The sequence below is a fragment of the Synchiropus splendidus genome, chromosome 14, assembly GCF_027744825.2.
Source record: "Synchiropus splendidus isolate RoL2022-P1 chromosome 14, RoL_Sspl_1.0, whole genome shotgun sequence".
Taxonomy (NCBI): domain Eukaryota; kingdom Metazoa; phylum Chordata; class Actinopteri; order Syngnathiformes; family Callionymidae; genus Synchiropus; species Synchiropus splendidus.
Window position 1 is genome coordinate 3,702,789 of NC_071347.1, and position 25,450 is coordinate 3,728,238.

Below are 25,450 nucleotides of genomic sequence, written 5' to 3' on the forward strand. Positions count from 1 at the left end.
TTAAAGACATTTCCCCATGTTTAGATGGGATTGTTGCAGCAATATTATGTGACACTAAAGTACCGAAAATAAAAGTGCCCAAAAGGGGCCCATCTTTTAGTCTCTTTAGTCTAGATGTCTCAGTGAAAAACTCACGTGCTCTGTGTGTCTGTTCAGGATGGCAGTACACAGCCAACTGCACCAGATGATTCCTCGCAATACAAGCCGGCACGTTTGTTGTGCTGCCAAAGCGCTTCATCTAGGTAGCAATACTTGCTCACTGTAAGCCTCATTTCCAGCCCAGTTTGTAAGCAAAGCCCAAAAGCCCTAATCTTTACCAAAGCCACAGCTAGCAGGATCTCCATCTCCGCGGATTTTTAAATAATATATATATATATATATATATATATATATATATATATATATATATATATATATATATATATATATATATATATATATATATATATATATATATATATATATATATATATATACATACATATATATTTGGACATTGAATGGTAGGAAATGATAACTGTGAATGTTATATGAATTGTGTTTTTGGGACACCACTAATACACTTCCTCTAAGTGAATTTCAAATGTATTGTGTCCTGTCGATTGACTGATGTCTTGTTTTTGAGTGACAAAAAAAAAAAAAAGATAATAGCTAGATAAAAAATATCAAGGGATTCTTGCAGCAGGGACAGGTGGATTCCTAGTGGTGCACAAGCACCAGCCCATGTTGGAGCTCATTTTCTCTTCATTCTTAATCTCTTTAATCAGATCCGGCCAAATGTTTCTTGCACCTGACATTTGGGCTTTTGTTTGAAGTGTTGTGAGAATCGATACCCGACCAGCGCTGAGACCCCTCCCCCTCTTCCTCATGCGATGCCGCGCTGCAGTCGGACAAGATGTTTGTGTCAACCCCCTTAGCCAGTGTGTATATGTACAAAACTTAACCTGCAATCTTTGGGTCACCAGGGATGGGATCTTACCAGTGCTATATTATATCTCCAAATGGCCTGTAAAGCTTTTATTAAGTGATGTTGAATAGACAACATGGACAACATAATTTGTCACTCTATATGTATATATATATATATATATATATATATATATATATTTACTCCTCATAACAATATTTCTATTATTTTTCACTTCACTTACTTATGGTGTTTTTTGTGTTAACGTCTGACTTAAGTTGTGTTGCGTCACCCATGACTGTTCATGTAGTTGTGCATGAGTGCCCCTGAAGTCCCTATGCTGCAAACCATGAAACACATACTTTCATTTGGCGTCTGTCTTTTCATGTGTTTTTAATTGTCGCAAATCTGCCGCAATCCCTGTTTCAGTCACCGTGTATAAAGGAAAGAATTTTATTTTGGGTTTCTAAATCAATGACAGGACACACACAAACTTTGGAGCGTGAGCAGCAGGCACAACATCTCTCCTGAATGCTGGATGATTTTTGACATCTATCTTTTTTGGCTTTGGCGTAAATTGATAGGAGGTCAATAAAGAAACTTTTCCTTTTTTGGGGGGAAAATATGACCTCAGTTAGTGTCATTTTAATATGATTTGTGTGATATTTGTGTATGTCTGTGTGTGTGTGCTCCTTGTATAGCTATACTTGTGGGCACCAATTCTTGGGAACACACCCCATTGTGAGGAATTTGTGCATGACTGAGGACTTTTGCTGGTCCCCACAAGGTTAAGCCTGAATTTGAGGAGTAAAGTTTCAAAATAACTGGGTCATTATGATTGAATTTAGGCTAGGCTTAGGTTAGCCATTTGTTCTGGATGGTTAGGTTTAGGATCAGAGGCTGTAGCAATGAAATGTCCCCACAAAATGTAAAAAAACATACTGCGAGTGTCTGTGAGTGTGGGCATGTGTGTGTCACACACAACTTGTCCTCACATTCACCAACATCCAAAACCCTTGAAGTGTATTTTTCTAGTATCTGGCTCCCGGCTGAAGCTCCCTAAACAGTTCCAGACTGAAGACAGAACTCATCCCCTGAGCCTCACTTGACACCAATGGCACAACATAAAAAGACAACAGTGATGGAAGCGTTAGCCCTGCGAGTGGGTGTCCAGCCTCGCTCGTGTTTGCACTCAGGCTCCTCTACTCCGGGTGGTGTGTTACTTGAGTTTAGAAAATATTGTTTTTCTCCCAAGTGGATGATTTATTGGAATGCACTGTTTTCCTCCCTAGGATAAAGACAGTGACGAACAGCCGCAGCTGACGGTGGACATGGGAGAGCAGCCCACGGAGGCCCTGGGGGAGAGTGCGGACGAAAAAGCTGATTTGGTTTATGCACTCAATGACAGGCCGCCTTGGTACCTCTGCATTCTGCTGGGCTTCCAGGTAAATCTTGTTCACTCACTCCGAGCAGAGCCACATTCACAAAGCAGTTCATTACACTGTAACAGGTAAACAAGGAAAACAAACCTGAATTGAGATGTGACATAAAATACTTTGAACAAAAATGGCATGTCCACATACTACTTGGGTGAAACTCGAGTCAGTGGAAGCCAAAATGGATTTTACCCCTTTACTTTTGAAAATATTTTCATTTTATAACACATGGTGAAAGCTGGGAAAAGTCTGCCCTTAAATGGAACATTTTGTCACTGAAATATTGGACTCTCCCATCGTCCATTATCCAGCAAAAGATGGACAACTCAAGAAAGTAATAAATCTCACTTAAATATGCAGCCTTGTGTATAAGGGGAGGAAAGGTCGAACATATTTATGTACCACCCATGGAGATCATCTGTGACTGGGCAGGTGGTGGAGTCCAGCTGTGTAATTGCACACATTACCATCGTGTGCGGGATGATGGTTTGTTTTGTCTTTTCTCAGATGAAACTTTCATGTAACATAAAAAAATCACCATATAACAATGACAATCATTGCATTTAATACAGTATCAAAGCAAAATGTCAACACAGATCACAGGAATAACCACAAAATGGTGACCTCATTGTCACACTCTGCATAAGATTTACGGCTTGGTAATGAATGGCTCAGCTCAGCTTTATTTGAATAGCGAAAACAAACATTTCTATCAGCTAAATTCTCCGTACATTAACGATAACTTTGATGCCATGAGACAGCAACAGTGTAATGAATTTGACACGGACACTGGCTATTGATACCAAAAGTGCTTGATGTAAAACCCAAATAATTCGATCTGGCTTGTGTTCTCCTCACAGCAGCACCAAGGCGGTCATGCTCCATTTAGGCTAACAACTAACAACCAATTCTTTATTATCCTGTTAAAATAATTTTCTGTGACATGTCCAAAAACTATTGAGATTAGATTCCCTAGCAGCTGTGGAGGACACAGCTGGAGATACAACTCCGCACTTTTTTCCCTCCTTTTTGTCTGACTGGGTTAATACAATGTTATTTTTGCTTCAATGGGAAAACTGGGGACATATCAGTGACAATGACCAGCTGCTCACCTTAACTTCAACAGTTTGGGAGTCACCGACGTGATAAGGACTTAGCAATCGACTGGAGAGTGAAATGATAAAAATACTTTTTTTAAATCAATAAAATACAACCAACTACACTGCAGCAGTGTGCCATGTGTTACTAATAAAAAAAAAACAGCGATGTCGAGTGAGGGAAGGTTAAAAGCAAGTGTCTTAAAATCCCTAGATTATAAAAAAGGTTGATATGAAACGTCAGACTGTAGTGGAAAACCTACTTCTTGGGACAGATTTTGATGCTTTAGATTTGGTCAGAGCTGTGGTCCTTTGTGTTTTCTGTCTTTCTTCTTCACGTGTCCAAACATTAAGAGTCTGCCCTCCCTAACTTACTGACCTAACATGGCTTCAGTAGCTGTCCCTCTATTTAAATCTAGTCTTCCTAGTCACTCCCATTGAAAACTAGGTCTTCTTCAACAGTCACCCTTCATATTTTTGACTTTTTGTCTTAGTGTCACTGTCTCTAAACCATACATCCAGGCAGGTCTCTCCACTGACCTGTGTAGCTTTCCTTTCACTCAGGATGCCACTCATCTGTCACTGAACACCCCTGACAGAAGTCTCCACCTAGTCCTTATCCCTTTGTCACTACTACATCACACTGCCAGTGCCCTCATTTTGTACATGTCCAGGCCAACCTTCACAGACTTCCTCATATGGTCCCACGCTACCTCGTGTAAGGTCTAGGTAGAGTGTCTGCTTTTCAAAATGAACGTGGCTAAACAACACATTTTAATACCCTACATGCCCTTCACATTCGATTTGGACCCATTTGAACTCTGAAATGGTGATGTTGGCCCATTTGAATCAGGGATCTTGTTCAATCTCATGCTGTTTCACTGGCCGCTGACACTCACAGAACACACTCCAGCAGTAAATTATTAATTATAGTTAAAAATAAACACTGAAAAATATTTTAACCTTTTCTGTTGCGTGAGCTACAGTTCAATCCACCCAGGCAAGTCGTTGAGTTGAACAGAACAGATTATAGTTGACTGATGTCTTCATGTTTCCAGAGAATTCAGGAGACTTTCTTCATCATCTTGGACTTTACTGAAAAGTAAAAAGGAATATAAAATATGTCAAATGTGTGGCTCATAATGTCTTCTTACTACATGTTCGCACTCCGAAAGCTTTTTATGGTAGTCAAGTGGACTTTATGGTCCAGAGTGATGCAGAAGTCAGCCTTCTATGTTGTGTGATGACACTTTAATCTTTCATTTGAATCAAATATCACCACACCAGTGGTATTTCCCGATCTTGCCAGCGGGGACCAGACTAAAGCTCACATAGGGTACTATTCAATATATACCATAAGGCATCAATAGCCACATAACTATGAAAGCTGAAGACCTGGTGCATCCTCATCCTAACCACAGCCATCATTTTTGATGGCCAGGAAAAGCCAGGAGAGAGGAAATATTAGGTTCAGTTCAAATGCAAAGTGGGAGGACGACATCCGTGTCAAGAGTGAATGAAGAAAGTACTTGACATCCATTTAGATGTGATGGTCCAGGCGTGAAAATGTGTTAGTTTGGAACACAAATATGAAAAGGTAGGCTATGTGTGATACTGAATGCACTGTCCAGTGGGGCATTTGAGAATAAACTGTTGAAAAATATAAAAAAAAAGTGTTATGAATAATAAATAAATAACTCACCAGTGAGAATTCATGAAACCCAATGTGTGATATGTTAAATTGTGACACTTGTGACTTTACTTTGTTCCTCTAAACAGCATTACATCCTCGCGTTTGGTGGCATCATTGCAGTCCCCTTGATACTGGCTGAGCCCCTTTGTATACAGCACAACAATGCTGCCAAAAGCCAGCTCATCTCCACCATGTTCTTTGTGTCTGGAATATGCACACTTCTCCAAACTACGGTCGGAACCAGGTAACTTCATCTCATTTTCATATTTCCAAACTGCATGACAAACGTACAGTTCATCCCGAATCCAAAAGACATGTTTCTGGTTCTTGTGCAACTCTGTACTGAATATTAATTCACCTATTATTACTATTTAGAGTTCTTAATTCAACAGCCCCAACTTTGTTGACAATGTATGATCATTTCTGACTGCATATTTGTGCATAGCTCCAGAACCTTGTAGGTAACTCTCTCTCAATGGAGAGGTTGGGGTTGACAACACCTGACACACACCTGTTGAGTTTAGGCCCTCTTGTTGCCTCCCTGAGCATCTGTTCAGTAGATCGCTGCAGCGGCTCCCGTGGCCACTCAGCGGTGGCCTTCTTTATGGCTTTCATTGTTCTGCACGGGGAGTTTGTTGGGACAGGACGATGGATATGTGGTCTGAAGAGCGCATGTGAGGGTTGGGGGGAACTGTGTGTGTCCCACGTTGGTCAAAGTCTGCTCAGTCTTCTGGGTTGTCACCTGAGGCTGCGGTGGTGACATATTGGTGGAACATGGAAAGTGTGTCTTGTGTACACAGAGCCTTGGGTGTCTAGCATGTGCAAAGCTGTCAGCATCATGTAGGGGGGCATGTGAGGCTACGGCAACTGCCACTGTGAACACCGTGCATGGTTCATCCAGCACCCTGTTACAATGGATGATCTGACAGCTACAGAAGAGGTTCGAAATACTTCAGTATCATTAGCTTTGCAGTTTATGCCCAGATTCACAACAAGAGCGCTAGCTAGCATTTGTTCTCGCAAGGCAGTGCGTGTGCAACAGTTAGCACTGTGAATATGGTAATATTGCGTTTTCTGTGAGGATGACTTTATAATTATTAGTGCACGTCACGCGACGTGAGGCAACGCATCAGTTTACTTTGCCATGGAGAAAAGCTTTTAGTCTTAGTTTAGTTAGCACCTGTAGCTCCCTAAACATCGAGAATGAGAACAGATTTGCAGTTTTTTCTTTCTTCAGCCGCATCACATTAATAGTTTTGCGGTGACTGATGGCAGTGCTGCACTCCAAACACTGTCTCTGTATGTGCGTGGTTGCGCTATAGTGACAAATCTTACAGTGAGGACAGGTCTCTTGGGGTGGTCTCCTGCCCTGGAATATTCTGGAGGTAGGCAGCTGCCCCTTCTAATTCATGACTCCTTATTCTCACGTCATGACTCAATAACCGCTAAGCTAAAACACCTTTTTGTATGCCGCACTCTTTCCTGACACTGAGGTCTGTGCTGTGCAAAGTGGCTTCATGTGCTTGTGTCTCCCCCGACCCGCCATGCTGCAAATCTGGAAGCAATGAGATGTAAATATGCGTGTCTCCTGCACTTCGCTCCTGCCTCAAATTATGCCCGGAAACTTGATAAATCACGCGCAATGTATGGCTGTGCCCAGCGTGCAGGATGGCTATTTAGTATGCACAAATGGGATGTTTGAAAAAAACAAAACAAGATAGATGTCATTTTACATGCCCCAGTTTGCTTTTATGAAGAAGACGGAGACTATTGTTGTTATTGTCTTGTAAAAATGTTGCGCATTCAGACAGATTATAAATAATTATACTGCATGACACCTTAAGGCTCTGGCCCAAGGCTGGCTTGTACTTCCCTCCTCCTTCTTAGACCTTATGCTGTTCCTGTCTGGGAACCTAAATTATCATTATAGATGGCGTTAAATCAACCAAACACTACCCTGACAGGCGCTCCACTGTTGCAGGCATCATGTTCAGACACAGCATCTGAATTTGCCTGAGGTTGAGCTCATCCCCTCCGAGAATCCTAGGAACCCTTGTTAAGCTGATCAGACTTTTGTTTCCCACAGTTCTTTTTTTTTCTTCTTTTTCTCGGGAAAGCCTCATAAAGGCACTTGATAATTAACTTTACTATAAAAATAAGTTACATCTAATTTGTGAAAGCTCTTTTAAATGTGTCATAGTAGCACAACTTATTTTACCCACCCAGTTTTTATTCAGTCAGGTTGTATTACAGAGACACACTAGTAATAGGTGGCCTCTTTAAGAGGTAATTACTTATATACTAAACAACTAAACACCTCTCTTTTTCACACACATTGCTTCACAGCAGTACACTCAGCCCCAGGAAAACTAAACGTTGCTTTAGTTATGTATTTATTTTTACTGTATTTTACACTGTGATAGTGTTTTTGTCACTGCCTTTGCTGCTGGTTGCTTGTTGAAATTGTGTCTGATCACAAACTACAGATGAAAGAAATTTAAATGAATCCGAGCAAGTAACTGTTAAAAGAGCTGCAGAAATAAAAATGAAAAAACAGTTTCATCAAATTCCTTCTGGAGCGATCTTCTACTAATGTCCTCAGTACTCCAAGATTAGACGCAGCATAAGATCATAACTTGGTTCTAAAATCGAACAAACAAAAACAAACCCATTATACTACTATCACCACCACTGCTACTTCTACTCCTAACTCATAACCTCACATGCACAACACCCTTTTCGTGTCAACTCATCTTCTATTACTTTACTTAACATTACAATTACTATATATTATGTTGGTGATGGTAACTGTGGCTGTCACCAAAGGCGGTCTTTTTCAGTATTGCACTCGCTAAATACTTCACTTCAACCTTCACTCAGGTGGAGGTTAGGGGTCTATATCTGATAAAGATTGACAGGAGATTAGGACGCAACCCCTGAGCAACACAGCTACTCCTTCAGATACTTAACCGAGAGGCCAGAAAACTCAGTCACTCATCGTGGGAACTGTTTGCCAAAAATTCCATTAAGCAAAAATTTGTTTGCTTAATGGACAATAAAAAATTCAGAAAATATGAGAAATTGCAACATAATATAGTTTACAAAAATGTAAACACAAAGTTTGCTGCATGTTATTTTTGGATGATATCTGTAGTTAACAGGAAACAAAATGCCCTTTTTTAATTGGAAAAAAAAGTGCTAAAAGTATTACTCATAACTAGAATTGGGAGCAGATCCATCAAGTTTCAAGAGCCGCTCTTTGAGGGACTCCTTCCCGGGGAACTGTCAATCATTTCGGTGACATATATATTTCATCAATCTTGCAGGTTACCGATCCTCCAGGGTGGAACCTTCAGTTTCATCACACCCACCTTGGCCATTCTGGCGCTGCCTAAGTGGCAGTGTACCGCTCCGAAGGGGCCGGTGATTCTGTCCATGCAGCTGCATAACAACACCAGCCCGCTGCAAATGGAAAACAAAGACGACATGTGGATGTCGCGGATGCGTGAGGTGTGTACAGAGTACAAATTAAATCACAGTTTGTCACATTGTCATCAGCAGGCCTGACCCTCCACATGGACACAAAATTTCAGGGTTATTCATGTTACTTCCCTCAACCCTCAGCGTTGAAAAAAAAAAAGATCACTGCAGTGAAATGATGAATCAAGTGAGAGCAACTACATTTAGTCACGCGGCTGTTTTTCTTTGATCGGTGTGATGAATTAGAACAAAATAAAGTGTATGTTCTTTTTTACATATGATCTTCATATTTGAGGTTGCTGATACATTTTCCTTTTGTGGTGCACAACATCAGCCAATCTCCCTCTTCTTCACATCAGAAAAGTGCAATAAATATAACAACAACCACAACAACAATAATAACAATAATATAAGATAAATCCATAGGTATGTTGTTCCGTGCACTTTGGAAAAGATTTGGGACTGTTGTTTAGGACTGAAGCCCAAAACTGTAAATAATCATTGATGGGTTAATAGGACTTAATAGGACGACTGAGGTGTGAGTAGTTTTATAATTCAGTCCTGTTTGAAACAGACCCAAGTTTTTTTTCCCTTTCGGAAACTTCAAATGCTGTACAATTAATTCCTCTTTAACATGTCTGGTATTTCACACTTGTCTACCTCCTTGAAATCAAACGATTGCAGAACATCTGCCCGTGGCGTTTCTGCTGATGCATTGACGGTGTAGCTGCATGGAACTAAGATTAATGACACTGTCTCCTTTTTGGTGTATTTGATGAAAGAAGGAGGAACCAGAATTAACATAATAAAAGGCGGCAGTTTCGATGAGCAATGCATCATTAGACATATTTTGTTGAACAGGTTTCTATCTCTATATGTGATTCCCGTGTTGAGAAGATTGAGAAGGTCTGTGTGAAAGTTCCTGCAAAAAAAGGGAAAAGGAAGTGGCAACAATATACCCGCACTATTTAATGGTACACACAATGTGACCTGACCCCACATTCATTCCATCATTTTTTAAATTTGTTTTTTTTTAATATAATTTTTAATGGAAAAATGCTTCACTGTCTTGCAGATCCAGGGTGCCATCCTGGTGTCGTCGCTACTCCAGGTTGTGCTGGGCTTCTCTGGACTGGTGGGATTTGTGCTCAAATACATCGGACCTCTGGCGATCGCACCGACTATCAACCTGATCGGATTGTCGTTGTTCATTGAAGCCGGCAAGAAGTCTGGAGGCCACTGGGGAATCGCTGCTCTGTGAGTGGAGATGAAGGACAAGAAATCCTGAGACCTTCAGAGGCCTAAGGGCCATGACTTGAATGGTTCTTCTTGTTGAGTCAAATAGACAGTCAGACAGAATAGAAATAGAAATAGAAGTAGAAATATAGGGACAGACAGACAGACAGACAGACATATAGATAGATAGATAGATAGATAGATAGATAGATAGATAGATAGATAGATAGATAGATAGATAGATAGATAGATAGATAGATAGATAGATAGATAGATAGATAGATAGATAGATAGATAGATAGATAGATAGATAGATAGAAAAGGAAACTCCATTTGTGCTTTACAACCAAATCAAAGTCAACATTTTTGCTGATTCTATGCTTTCTACTGAGTGTTTTCTTCATGAGCCTAATGCACATCCACCATTTACATCTCCCATCGGAATTGATGACTGAAATTCATTGACTTTTCTCAGGAAAACAGAAAATGTTTTGGGAGATACATTTCCTGTTTCCTACATGCAAAATGCATTAAGCATGCACATGCTGACATGCTCAGATGAGATCATGAGGCCCGCTAAATCATTATGCATCCAACTTAACCGAGCTCACATTTATGAGTTTATTTATGAAATATTTTTCTTCACTTTTATATGCCTGTATGTAGAAGAATACAAGCGTTCCACAGCTTTATTTCTAGATGAGGTGTTTGCCTGACAGCAAAAGTTAGACTCATGTAGCCCAAACAATGTGCAGGAAAATACCTTGCGCTGAACTCAGTAACCTGTGCTAACACTAGCCTTTCTTTGACCTTTTGTCCGGCTTGGTTCGATAGAATTGAGCTTGTCATTAGCCGCTGCCATCTCCAGATTATACCGACTAAAGACATTACACAAAGTGATCCTCGTGGGTTTTAAAAGGTTCAGTGCATCCCACCGAACCACAGACAGGAGGGCGATCGATCACAGCCTTCTTAACTCTCATGCTCCACTGCTTTCATCTAGTACATCTTGATTAACTGGCCAATGCAGGGGGCAGTCTATGTGTTGTGGCCTTATTATTTTTTGGAGCCAAAACTACTCTTACTTATACGCCATTCACCAACTCATCCAGACCATTTATTGAGTCCAGTGAGATCCTTCCTGTTCATGAATGTAACTCCACCTTCTTCAATAGCAGGTATTGTTCTCAAAGGTCCCATTCCGTCTTCAAAGCAGTAAGTCGTAAAGAACCGAAGAGCATAACCAAAGGGTTTTTAGTGCCGCTCTTGGCACAGGACGTGAGTCTGTTCTGCCTCCTTTGAAGGGTGTAACAGGACCTCCCAACAACAACAAAAACTGGACATAACAAATGCATCTATCACCCTGCTATGTTTGAGTCTCTAGTATGTTGTCTGGGACGCAGATCAGGATGTGAAATTTTAGAGACTGCTCTGTCATCTGTCATTACCATCGACATTACAGTCGAAACACACAAATTACTAAACTTGTCATGACTGAATTACCCAACCCAACGATAATGACTATTATTATGAAGTAATAACTACGTAACTTAAATAACCTGTGGAGACCAGCAAAAAATATCCCTCACAAGTAGGTGTGTTTCGGAGTATTGGCTCAAGCTCGTGGGGTCCTGACAGTGTGTTTTGTTTTTGGTCACCACAAAGTAAGATAAACAAGCCCAAACACACACGAACACAAATCGTGCATTTCAGGGAATGTGTGTGCAAAATCAAATCAAATACTTTATTTTAATATACATGTATAAATACTGATGGGCTTATGACGCTTTGTGAAGCTTTGTGAAACATTGTCCCCATTTTTGGAGCTCCCTCTCTGTTCTAAAATCTTTGGATTATTTTACATTTCAGTGCATCATTTTTCAACAAAGAGCGCCATCTTCTGAGCTCTGAAAATAAGAACACTTTCACAAAGCCTCATCAGCCCACCACTATCCGTAACTAGTACAGTGGCAATGAATGCTGCAGAAAGGATCCATGTTGGACTCGTCCGACCGAAAATGAGGAAAACATTTCATAACCAAAGGAGTGTGTCTGCTGCAGAATATAAATAAAACCCTACTTGCCTTTTCACATCCAATTGTAGCTAGGAAAATGCACTGCAATGTGGAGACATCAAACCCTGACATTTTTTTTTTTTAATCCACTCAGCACGTGCAACACACCAAACACGTCCTCTGCCTGCTGTCTTGGCAAAGCCGAACTGACTCAAACTAGTGTGAATGCTGTTATGGTCCATGCTGTACACCACTTTTAAAGTTCAGTTTCACACATTGGGATGTTGAGTAAAGAGATGGACAAGTTGCAACTTGCTTTTTCCTGCCATCTGGGATATCTGAAAGCGTGCTGTGCTCAAAATCAATTTCTCTAATGACTGTTGGGAGAGGTCCAGGTCTCACATGGAAGTGAGTGACACCTTTTTGTGCTGTCTTCTGCTTTCCCACAGCACGGTCTGTCTGATCCTGCTGTTTTCTCAGTATCTCAGCAAAGTGGATGTTCCACTGATTGCTTACAAGGATAAGAAGTGGAAGGTTTTCCAGTATCCACTCTTCAAACTTTTCTCGGTAAGTTATTTATGCTCATTTCTGAGAAAGCCGCACAAATGTATTTATTAGCGGCGCAAATTCAAGTAGGTTGAAACGTCAATGATCATTTAAAAAAAACACATCAGTTTGCAACAATTTTGAGCAACAAGACGATGCCATGGGGTTTTACCCCCAGTAGCCACTTTATTTCCTGTTCAGTTGGCAGCAATTTGAGCATTTGAGGACTAGCTGAAGGTCAAGCTTACGGAAGTCATAGAAAGACACCAGTTCCTGAAACACTATTGTAGTCCGGACAGCAGTTATGCGTAGAGTCAGGGGCAGAAGGAACCATAGAAGCAGTGGGATGCAAACTTTGGTTTATTCCACATCAGTATCACCATAACATTGTATCATCGCTTGCCATCAAATTATTCCACGTACAAACACATTAAATGGACTGGATCGAGGGCGCTCCTCATACCAGATTTAGCCACCCAACTGGGTCGCCATGACAAGGATTCCAGGGAACTCCAGACAAAACAGGCATTCCTGCTTACACTCAAAGGGAGCCATCTCTGGCGTATTTGGAATCCAAAGTGGGAGTTGTCAGGCTGTTGCCCTTCAGTTTATATGTTACAGTGGACACACATTCATGCTCCTTATGTCCATCTTTAAATGACAAGACGCCAGTCTTGTTTCTTGAAAATTAAAATGGGTCCACGTTACTTGAATGTCCTCCACCGTATCCAGACCTCACGCCAATAGGGCCCTTTGGTACTGTGGTACAGGAGATTCCCAAACAAATCAGTCAAGTCAATGTGGACATGGATTTCTGACATATACTCTCACCATCCCGTTGACTCTTTGGCTCCAAGACTTGACATAATTCTCGTGGAAAAACCCAACCAACCCGAAACAAGTAAGATGCACCTGAAAAAGTGGCACTTGAGCGCTTTACTCATCACATCAAAGATAACTATATATGGAGGCCCTCTGCAGAAATTCCTACTCAGGCAAGAAAAACCATTTTAAGGTGAAATAAATACAAGTCAACCTGCTATAAATTTACTATCTCAAAAGTCATTCACGTAAACTATTATTTGATAAATTTAGAGTAAATTGGAGATCTTGTTCTGTTCTGTTGCCAGTATCAAGGAGCACTCCAAGTTTTCAATTCCTGTCAAGTCAAATGTGCCTGTGGTAACAGACCGTCTTGCGGGATGTTGTCAGCTTCATTCATAACTTTCACTTTCATTCATAAAATGACTCTAGAACTCAATGTGAAATAAATGAATCCAAGAGCAGAAATGAAAGAGTTTCAACAAAAGTAAAGATAATATAGTTAGAGGAAGAAAACAGGACCAACCCTAGTCATAGATCCCTTATATATATATATATATATATATATATATATATATATATATATATGAAGCATATCATGCCACGTTCCCAATTCTGCCCATTACAATCTACTTTTGTTCAGAACAAGCAAACCTGAATCACATTTCTTTCTTACTTTTGATGAAATGATCAAACGTGGATTGCCTCTTGACTGGTTACCATCGTCGGCGCTGACTATTTCTGGTGAAATCTAAATTGAATCCCTGCATCAATGTGGAATCAAAGCATGATATTGGTTGATCGAATTGGTTGAATGCACTGATTCCTTCATGCTTCTTCTAGGCTTTGCTGGGGATGTGCTTGAGCTGGTTAGTCTGTTTCCTACTGACGGTCTTTGACGTTCTGCCATCCAAATCAGACCAGTATGGCTTTTCGGCAAGAACTGACATTAGCCTGGACGCTGTCTCAGACTCCCCATGGTTCCGTGTGCCTTACCCAGGTCTGTGTCATCATTTTACAGTTTGCATTTTGACTAATGCCATTATGTTTACAAGTGAAGGGTGGATGAGGTTTCATGAAACAGCTTCCTGATTTTCAGAGGCCACTAGATGGCACTGTCTGCGGTAAAGTAACTGGACTTGATAAAAGCATCATGTCTAAGCCAAGAGCACCATCTCATAACCTCTGAAGATCAGGATACTGTTTCTTCAACCCTGAAATAGTGTTTCATTATACCTCATTTACCCATCACTATTTTTTTTAAATGTATCTGTCATAAAAAAAGTTTTTTTTTCTTCTACCTCAGATTTGAGACCAAAAAAAAAAACGGTTTTGTTTTTCTTTTCATTCAAAATAACGCTATATATGCTAAAATGTTTACGGTTCTTCTGTTGCATAGAGTCAAACTCTATTTAATAAATAGAACATTTAGGAAAAAAAATAAATGTATCTGTGTTGCCATTATGGAATATGTTTTGGTGGATATTAGTTTGGCGGGATTAGAGTCTTACCAATGACTGTTTCAGAGCTCTTGACAACCAATAGTCAAAGGAAGTGAAAAGTAGCTTTCTAAGGAAACAAATGCTTTTAAACTGGAGAATGTCACAGATGATCAAAGGATTGTTTCTTTGTCGGGTCTCTACATTTTTAAAGAATACATCCTCGTAACCCTAAGAACCGTAAGTTCAAATGTTATAGAATAAGTACACAGAATGACATTTAAAAAAAGAAATACATCCGTTCTGTCGTTCGCCCTCTGTCACTTACCTTAGACAGTGAAACCGACAATAACCTGTGTTTTACGACTATCTAAATGTCGATTGCACAACGGCCCTTTGATACGCCGACAAAAGGATGACTATCCTGAAGCCGACGCATATTTTATTTCACCCAATACTTCATTTTAACAGGTGGTGATGAGAGATCATGAAGAGCAGGCATGTAAAAACCTGAGGCAAATCTTGTTTGATGAAAACATAACACCAACAAAATCGCTTTGAAAATAGAATAATGCAGTAATGTGTAATAGTAATGGTAATAGTAATAGTAATAGTAATGCACCCTTTTTGACTGATACAATAATATATATATTTTTTTCATAATGGCCCCAGCAAATGAAAAACAAAGCAATATGGATAGACTGAATTTTTTTTTCCAAATTCATTTGCAACTGGACTCTCACTCTAGGACAATGGGGTTTGCCTACGTTCAGCGTATCGTCCATCTTGGGTATGATGGCCGGAGTCTTGGCGTCCACGATGGAATCCATCGGCGACTACTATGCCTGCGCACGTCTTGCTGGTGCTCCTCCGCCTCCAACTCACGCCATCAACCGAGGTATTGCTGTGGAGGGCATTGGCTGCATGCTTGCTGGCCTGTGGGGAACTGGCAACGGGACAACATCCTACAGCCAGAACATCGCTGCTCTTGGCATCACAAAGGTAATACTATGTCATAAATAACAAACGTTGTGAACTGAAGCTATTACAATTATTGAAATCCTTTCACCGTGTGTCATTAATTCTATACATAAAAACTATTTCGACACACGGATGTGTCTAAGTTCATGCCAGATCATCATGATGCATGTGATTTTTAAATGCTATAAAGGTGTATCTAATGATGAGGACAAAATAACTGAAGGTCTTTGGGGGTGAATCACTGCATGGCTGGAAATGAGCTGCGTGATTGTGAGAAGAATGAACTGTATTTTGACAGTTGATTCTGCAACCGTGAATGATTCACAGACTGTGTGAAAAGTAGTTTCCTAATCTCCAGGTCACAGACTGTGCACACTCGGGTGGCAGTTCCTTAATCTAAGTTCAAATATTTCCAGTATTGGCTCCAGCCATGTTCACTTCTCTATGAAAGCTCGTGGAAGGCAGAGAGTCAGTGTCAGTTGGACAGAGACTGCGCTGCAGCTCTTCTGACCCTCGCCGGTGAAAAGACAATCTTGACTGGTCTGATTCTGTTCCATTGTGATTTGCTATTGAAGCGACTCGTCCTGGTCTTCGATGCAGATTTCCCCGACAGTGATGAAGGCCTGCGCTGTGGTTGCTTTTCTAGTCATAAATTTGAGGCTGGCTTTGGTTATCTTTACATGGGCTACTCTGCAGTATGCTGTAGGGTCTGGACACCATAGAGTCTGGTGTATTCATTCAAAGTTATTGTCTGCTTCTGGCATCAATGAGGAAAATGTTGATTTTTTTTCAGTGACCGATTGTGCACAGAACTGCAGTGCGAGTGATAACCAAAGAGTGTTGTAACAGGCTGGTCAGCAAAGTATACATTGCTCATCTGAATCATCTGAATCCAACACTGTCTATGTGCTATCCTCGCTTCATTCTTAAAATGACTTCTATTGTTTTTCAAACCTGTGATAATAGATAAAAAAAGCACTCCATGAATCACTGTGAAACTCTTGACTTGACTTCATAAATCAATGTGCAGCGAGATGAATTGATGTAGGTGATCTCCTTTCAGCGCACATTCCACTCACATCTTCTTGTCCTCTGACTTCAGACTGTTAACTTAACTCAGGGAATAAATCTCTCAATTCATGTGACAGCAGAACGATTCACCAGCCCATGGTGTCGTCGTCGATGTCTAAATGAAATAGTGATTTATTTATTCAGATTTTGTCAGAAGATGTTAAAATCTTAAAAGTGCATCTGCACCAAATCCAGTATAAATAATAAAACGTAGCAATTGTCCAATAATACATTCTTTATTTAGTGTTTATCTATGGGTGGTTAAGTAAATCTGCGAAAGGTGTCACTCATTTAGGGATGGACATTGAAAAAAGGTTCCTGTTCAGAGCCGGTTCAAAGCTGTCAGACTCTCGGGAATCATTAAGAAATGTTTGGGTTCCTCTTATCGCTTCCTAACTGTGAAGGCCGACTCTGCTCTGCACGTTCTCGGAGCCGCCGGCTGCAGCTGATCACAGTTATGGAGGAGTTTGAACGGAGACGGATGGTAAAGCGTTCATAAGAGTATGTTTCGTTTGCAGAGACGATACGGGTTTAGGGCGATCGAACCTCATTCGACTTCATGGCATAATGATGAAAGAGTGTTCCGTATTTGATCAGTGACAATGGACGACCCGGAGCTGACAGCGACTCGGACGGTTTGCGTAGCACCAACTGTTGTTGTCCGAGCAACTTATTTGCAAGTAGATTCAATATAGAACCACGATTACGTGCTGCCCACTACAATATGGGAGCTGGGGATGTGTCATGTTTGGGACGACAGGGATGCAGCTTCAGTGCTCTTTTTGTGACATCTGAACTCCTGTGGCAAGTAATAAAATGTTGTGACCAATCAGAGCCCAGATTTTAGTTACATATGCAGTTCACATCCCTGAACAAGTTGTAGAAGCAAAATGGGAGACATGCTTATGGTAGTGGCGGCAGGAATTTGCCACTCACCGGGCTGAAGGATCTGAAGGACTTTTTGCTCTTAATAGGCTTCCAGGTTATTCAAACCATTCCAATTTGCCACTGTGACTTTTGACTAACCCCAGTAGATTGGAAGTTGTTTTTTGCCATTGGGAACCAAAAACCACTCAGGTGTTGTATCATCGTGGGTGGTGAGAACGCGCAGGCAAATGTAGAATTTATACCAGGAGGTGAATCACGTATCATCAGTGGTGGATAATTCTGTGAATTTAAAAACACAAAGACATGAATTTCTCAGTTGCCGATAAAATTGAGGTCTCTTTAACACCAGCAGTAGCTAAACAGAGTTGTAGCCTGCAGAAAGCCTTTATACAACGTACATTATATCAAGAGTTTAATCATCCATACGTGACTTAGAGAAATCTCTTGGTACTCTTTGTGAAAACCTTCTATTGGAACTGAGGAGACCACAGGCAGAGACAGATGGAGTGATGATCACCGATCTGGCACTGTGTCTTAACTACATGTACTTTATTCAGGGACATTATTCGCAGCCCAGGGTTGCACCGAATTCATTGGGTTCCTCAGATTTTACCACAGTGGTAGAAGAATCCACCTTAAAGGTTTCATGTTCCGGTCTTCGGTTTACTACGTCATTTAAAAGAGTGCATATTTTTGCTCTTAACAGTTCCCAGAGGGGCAGAGAAGCCAGGTAAACAAGCTTCAGTGTTTTAGCTCGACCTGACTTAATGGTCGTATAAAACATGCAGCGGAAGGGGAAGGCCTTTATGGTGCGTGTTTTAAAGGTTGGCATTAATATGTTGCTCTTTTTGGAGTTGGAGTTACAGATGCTGATGCAGTACGACACATGCCAGTGATCTCATTTCATGGACCAGTAAATGGACGTTTTGATAGTTCCCTGTTGACTGTGCTTTCACAAGTCAGTCATAGACCGTAGATTTCTGCGAAACGTAGAACTACATACTTTGCTTTATGTACTCAAATTGTCATTGACAATGAATATCCCTGCTACAAGATCAGCTATATTTCCTCTCATTCTTCACATCTCATCTTTAAAATGACATGAGAGAACAAGAAACCCTTCGCTTTTGTTTCCTCCTTATGTTCTTCGTGCTGTTGTTCAAGACTTGTTAACAGGCTTTTTGCTTGAAGGCAGAAATGAATGTTGACTGCAATGTTTTTCATAACAGGTTGGCAGTCGACTGGTCATCCAGGCCACAGGGCTTCTGATGATCATCCTGGGAATCTTTGGGAAGTTCGGAGCCGTCTTCATCACCATCCCTGATCCAGTCATCGGGGGCATGTTCCTGGTGATGTTTGGAATGATTGCTGCAGTGGGAATATCTAACCTACAGGTATTTGATTTAGTGGGTTGCACCTGCTTCATTTTGAAACAGAGCATATCAGCTAGCACTATAATGAGTGCAGTAGTGCCCAACCTGCCTCAGTCACATACACAAACGTTTCACAATTTTGCCTCAATGTTTAAGTTAGTGATGGGCCATTGAGGCTTCATGAAACAGTGTCCTTATTTTCAGAGTCCACTAGATGACACTCTCTGCTCAAAAAATCTTTGGATTTGAACAGCCATTTCAATGAATCTTCCCTCATTTCTAAACCAACAGCGCGATCTACTGAGCTCTAAAAATAAGGACACTGTTTCATGAAGCCTCACTGGGCCATCACTAGTTTAAGTATAAAGGCGTTGTGCACCCTACTGGCATTTATGTCTGTGAAGACAGGCGCCTTATAGTGAAGTGAGGATGAGATTTGACCAAGTCCAAGTGCCCTTGGTAGGGTCTCCTGTGGCAAACCAAGCGCCTGGTGGACGTCCTTTTTTCATGAATGAATTGATTTGATACATTTGACTTATTTATTTATATTTGATCAAACCGCATTCCTCTCCCACGCAAGACACTGTGAAAGTTGACCGTACTCTCCTGACTTGTCTTTCTGCATTACTGAGGTTTGCAGAGGCGCTAGACAGCTTTGCTCTCTGGTGTTAACGCTGAGGTGCTTTCTACCTTAAGGGCATCTCAGGCAACAGGTGAGGGCAGGCGCAAGCTCTTCAACCTTTGGGCGGTTTAAAGACTAGGTGCTGCTGAATCAGGCTGCCGCAGGGGAACCCTACATCAGGACACCTACATTTTACAAATGCCACTTCCCCAATGCAGGTTAAAGACACACCGACCAACACTGGACAGAAACAAAACTAATAGTCTGCTAAATACTGGAAGTTGTTTTTTATAATACCGGTAATTCGACTCAATGTAGTTTATATTTATTTCACGATAGACAAACAAATATGAACAGTACTATGTGTATTGTTTCAGAAGCAAATGCATATGTACACTGTTTTTAAATATAGGCATTAAAAAAACCCACATTTGAACAATTATTTTAATACTTCAGTTTGCAGTTTTATTTTTCTTTTGAAGAATATTATTAAGTTTTATTTTTAATCTTGTTTCAGGTGAGAGTTTTCTGTGGGTTAATTCATATGAAGCCATTGGCATCAGAAAAGAAAATGAGACATTTAAAATTAAATTAATAAATAAATCAGCGGCAAAAAAAACGTCAACAAGTCCACCAACTTATTCCTTGCTTCAGTGGATTAGTTGTACCAACAGTTTATAAGTAGCCCTAGTAGTACAATAGTAGAAGTGGGACTAACTTAAGACCAAAAGGGTTTTGCAGGATGCTGACAAACTAGAATTACGTAAGATTATCTTGTGGTTAGCTCTTGGTATTGTGAATGTACTGGATGGCCTTTCTGTCACTGTGGTAAATACGAAGTGATCTTGATTTGCTAATAGAGGTAAGTTGCATCTAAAATAAAAGGCTCTGCAGGCTTGCATGTCTGACTTCTATGGACTCAAATGTGGGGACTGATACTCACCGGATTGTCATGCACACCATTGGACAGTTATTATTATTACTGTATTTCCTTCTCACTACAGTACGTGGACCTTAACTCTTCACGCAACCTGCTCATCCTGGGTTTCTCCACATTCAGCGGTCTTGTTTTACCGACCTGGTTTCATTCCAATCCTGGCATCATTGACACAGGTAACCAGATACACACCCACTCACACACGCACACACCTTCAACACATTCATGAACTGTCAAGCACACCGAAATTCAAACCCCTGCCCACAATGACTACTTCAAGAAATGCACAAAGACTTATTGTGTCTCGACAGCCAGAGAAGTGTGTTTTTTACCTGACACCACACAACAGTGGAAGAAAGGATGCAAGTTTGGCCATCGTTTGTAGTACACCGCAAAAAAGCATTTTTTTTTTCCATGGGTGTCAAGAAAAAAAAAGGGGATGTGCCAGATTAGATTTGGTTTGACGCTGATCTAGTGAGGTAGCCACTGATGGGACGCGTTCAGACTGAAAGACAAAGTGATGATACAAGTTGTTTGTCCAGTTTTTTTCTCTAGACACTGTGAGAACAAATAAATACTTTGCTCACAACCAAGGTTTGTGGCAATGTTACACCTTGGAGTGAAGAGTCACACTGCATTCTGGTCAAATATAATCAAACACTCTGGAATGGCAAGAAGTGCCAGTCCAGCAGCATTGGATCAAATATTTAATTTTTTTTCCCCCATTTTTTGCGATGTAACTGAGTTTATTCTTCTTCATCTCCTTCTCCTTCTTCTTATTATTATTACTAGTAGTAGTAATAGTAGTATTGCCATTGCTGACCATTGCTTTATTTTGATGCACATATATTTTTTAATATTGTGAATAGTCATATTGTGAATCTTCAATTGACTGCCTACTACTACTTCATACTCATTACAGCCGCATACCTGCCGTGAATGGCAAGGTGATCCTGAGCTCCAGTCTTATTAAGGGCTCTGACTGGCTGTTTACATCAATGTTTTGACTGTACTGCAGATTACCTCGGAAAACATGGTCAGATATCTGCCAGCATAAGCTCCTGATGTCCAGGACCTCTCCAATCCAACAGGTGCAGATGGCAAATACCTAGTTCGAGGCCTCCTCCTGTTTAAGAAAACATTAATGTATGACAGGAAAGTTTCTATTCACTTAATATATTTGGATGCTATAGAGACCTATGGTATATTAAGAAACCTTTATATACCTAAAACAGCATTTCATTTCAATGGGGCAATGCTGACCACTCGGGTCATTTCTGTCTGGTCTTACTACAAAGACTAGGTCACTGGTCAGGTTAGGGTAACCCTAATCCTAACTCTAACCCATGTTGATATCTTGACTTACATGTACTACACGATCCAAAGGTTGTTACAGGTGGATGTTGTCATTGTTTGTACTGTTTGCACAGTGCAATTGGCTTACCTGCTGCTTCTTCTTCATCCTGCTCCTGTGGGGGCGCTGTGCCACTTGCTGTCTGGTTGAGCTCATTGAAGTCAACCGTGATACACTGTACATCAATCAATGTGTAAAAATGACAGCACGTGACTAGTTTGTCTAACTGCACTTGTTTTAGCCTCTGGTTTCTTTTCTTCAGCCAACAACTTGAGCTTTGTTTACAATTTAAGGCGTGATTGAGTGTGACAGTCCTCTTTTAGAACACACAAAAATTTGGCTTTCTGTGGCGGTGCTACTGGGCTCTAGTCTTGGTTTATTGGCCTCGCCTTCCCCTGTGGAGAAAATAGATGGGAATAAAAGAAAGGTCATGAGGTCTGCTGGTCTTGCGTCGATTTGAAGCCTTATTACATGCAAAGTTCAGTCCGAAAACATAAAGCAACCAAGGATTTGGTTAAGTGGTTGAGCTTACACGGTTGACCTTTTCACATATCAAAGGACAAAAGATGAATTGAAGAGATCCAAGATGCATCGCTATTGCTGTTCAATCCCAGCTCTTCCCCCTGGTTAAATCTTTCCTTTACTGACCTACTGATTGCCGACTGAGAGTCTTTCCAGCCTCCCCCTGAGTGGCATCAAAAGAGCAATCCTGAAGATTAAATGGCTCCTTTCAGTAGACATAGGACCCTGATCCCACGAGTCATGTGATGCAAGTGTCTCCCAGGAAAGCGCTAATCCAAAGTCCAACAGTGGGCATGTGGGCTTGTCTGGTTTCTTGGGTCTAGGCTGCTTAGCTCTCAATCCTCTTGGCTTCCCCCCCATGTCATCGGCTGTAATCTGCCCAGCTCAGATAAAGCACTAGTCTTTTTCTTTTTTTTTTTTCCACCTCAAGCGCAACACTCAGTTGATAGCGCCACACTAGAGGAGGCCTGTCTTTGTAAACACACAGCCGCTCATCCAGACGTCTTTAGATGTACTGCCGATGGGACTTAGAATCAACACGGTGGGAGACTTGAACTTTTGACTGCAGCCTCTTTAGCCGAGATTGTGTGCTGCCAACCTGTGTGTTTTTCCTTCAGGACAAGTGTGAGACAAGAGTGAACCTTTTGACCCAATACAACTCAAGTAGCTTTTTTTTTTTTTTTTTTTTTTTTTTTTTTGTCACGGCAGCTTCTTTGCAGTCCCACAGTTGTGGTCCCACATGAAAGACCTTTGACTAAAGAAATCAGAGCCAAAGTTTCAATGAATTACTGACATCAAATGTGTGGCTCCATGGACTTCACTGGAATTGTTTGCACCCTATTGAAAACCACAAGGCCACATTTTCCACGCTAACACACTGGCCCAGGTCCATGAGGCCATTCATTAAATCACAAGTCAGTAACAATAGTTGGAACATTTTTCTTTACTAATTTTTGCATTCTTCAGCAGGACCCACTCATAAAACCCAACTTGACATGATTAAAATTTTTTTGCGTAGTAAACGTGTGATGCAATGCCATGCGCGCATGATTGCTGGAGGAAACAAGTGCAGTAGTTTCACACTTCCTATCCTGTGCAAATCAGCCATCAATATTTTCAATGTCCCAGAGCAAGGAGAGATTGCCCCACCTCCCTTGGTAAAGCTAATCCAGTCCTACTTGACATCGAAATGACAACTCTACAGGTGTCATCTGAAACTCTGCAATGCCTGATTTAATGATCGTCCTCCGACTTTGATGTAGGAAAAAAAAAGTTGTAGTACTTCTCTTTCAGTTAAACCGGTCAAAAATTCATTGTGCCCCGAGAAAAATGTATGCTGGTGTGTGTACTAGTGAAAAACTCTTTATGCCTCTGTCATGTCTTTGAAGGAATCAAAGAGCTGGATCAAATAATCATTGTGCTCTTCACCACGCACATGTTCATCGGAGGATTCTTCGGATTTATCCTGGACAACACAATTCCAGGTTTTGACAAAAGCCAACATTGACAACATTGTCGCTTTTCTCCCAGCTAACCTTGCGCTCTGTTCCTCAAGGCACGGATAAGGAGCGAGGGCTGAAGTACTGGCAAGAAGAAGCTAAAGAAGCAGGTGCACACACTTGTGACGTGTCGTGCTACGACATTCCCTGCTGCAGTTGGATTTTGAAACGATGCAGATGTCTTCAGTACCTGCCCTTCCTGCCATCCTACAGGACCACACACTAACGCACATGTGAACAGTCCAACGCTGTCTGACTTGGTACTATCCATCCTTTAGTTGAGATAGCTTTGTAAAACGGAAAATTGGATCAATAGCAACTGTTGCAATGACACGTAACCTAGTATGTAATCGGCCTTAATATGTTGGACATGGGTAAAGTTCTAACCCTTGATGCTGAGCACTTGAGGGACGTCTTTGAAATCTTTTGTTGAATTGTATATAGCACTTTTGATTACCACTCAATAAATTATGATGTCCTCCATTATGGCAGAGGCATTTTTTAATGTGGTCCCAAATGTGTGATTTGTACATTCTCCTTATCCATGTATGAAAACCTAGACTCACTGACTGGTAATTCATCTGTAGTGGAGTCTTTGCGCAGCCCGATGAGAAGGTTTGCAGTAGATTCTCACCGTGTTGATCCATACACAAGATATAAGAATTATCTTCAGTCCAATTGAAGTAAATGTGATGATAAAACAATGAATCAACTTTCCTGCACAGGGCACGTCCGAACTAGATATTGCTTTATGACTGTCAGAACCACTTTTTTGTTCTTCATTGGGGCCTCATCTCCTTTAAGGCATAAAGAATCGATTGTAATCCAACGTCAAAACGCAGGAACACTTGCAAATAAATGCAGACATGCGGTAAGTGTGGATAATCTCACTGTGTGACTCAAGTCATGAGTCACTGACGTAAATATGGACAGTCTATTCTCCATTGAACTTCAGTCTTATCTTACCTTTAGTTCTTTTGGCAAAGCCGTCCACACGGTGTGTTCTATTGTCCGGATGTTTGGGCCCCTAAAACAAGTACGGTCAGTGTTTTATGTAGTGCTCTTGCACGGACTCTCAAGTGTGAAGACTTGTTTAGGAAGAAAGGATCATTTCTAATTGGTCACAGCATCTGATACTTCTGATAGTTTTTCCAGACACAGAGTAGAAGTAGAAGACTTAAAAACACCATTGCTTGTACTAAGCAGAGATATACTTCAGATTTCATTTCCAAAGTTGAAGCATTTCAGTAGAACTTGTTGACATCTGCTACATCAACACACCACATTAGAACAGTGCATGGCTCAACACAATGGCATATTTACTTCTTTATGGACTAGTTCCTTCAAGTTGTGGTTATTTTCTCTTTGCGCTGGTATTAAAGAATTTCTAGCTTATTTCTGATTTTGTCCATTTACAGTAGAGACTTTCCCCTTTGCCATATTTCACCCTTCATATTTAAAACAAAACAAAAGTCAGGCTTGTTCTCTTTGGCATAAACTCACAGATGCACACCATTATTCGTGAGAAAATG

The 25,450-nt window shown here is 40.9% G+C and overlaps 1 protein-coding gene across 1 annotated transcript; it reads left to right on the forward strand.

The window, feature by feature from the left end:
- The first annotated feature begins 1,531 nt into the window (after positions 1 to 1,531).
- On the forward strand, positions 1,532 to 24,367 carry si:dkey-106n21.1 (solute carrier family 23 member 2). The gene is made up of 12 exons (XM_053886785.1): positions 1,532 to 1,540; positions 2,200 to 2,352; positions 5,220 to 5,377; positions 8,460 to 8,643; positions 9,689 to 9,870; positions 12,314 to 12,431; positions 14,076 to 14,232; positions 15,420 to 15,673; positions 18,841 to 19,005; positions 20,611 to 20,719; positions 23,808 to 23,903; positions 23,975 to 24,367. The coding sequence occupies exons 1-12, from the start codon at positions 1,532 to 1,534 to the stop codon at positions 24,142 to 24,144; spliced, it is 1,755 nt and encodes a 584-aa protein (XP_053742760.1). The 3' UTR covers positions 24,145 to 24,367.
- Positions 24,368 to 25,450: the final 1,083 nt, after the last annotated feature.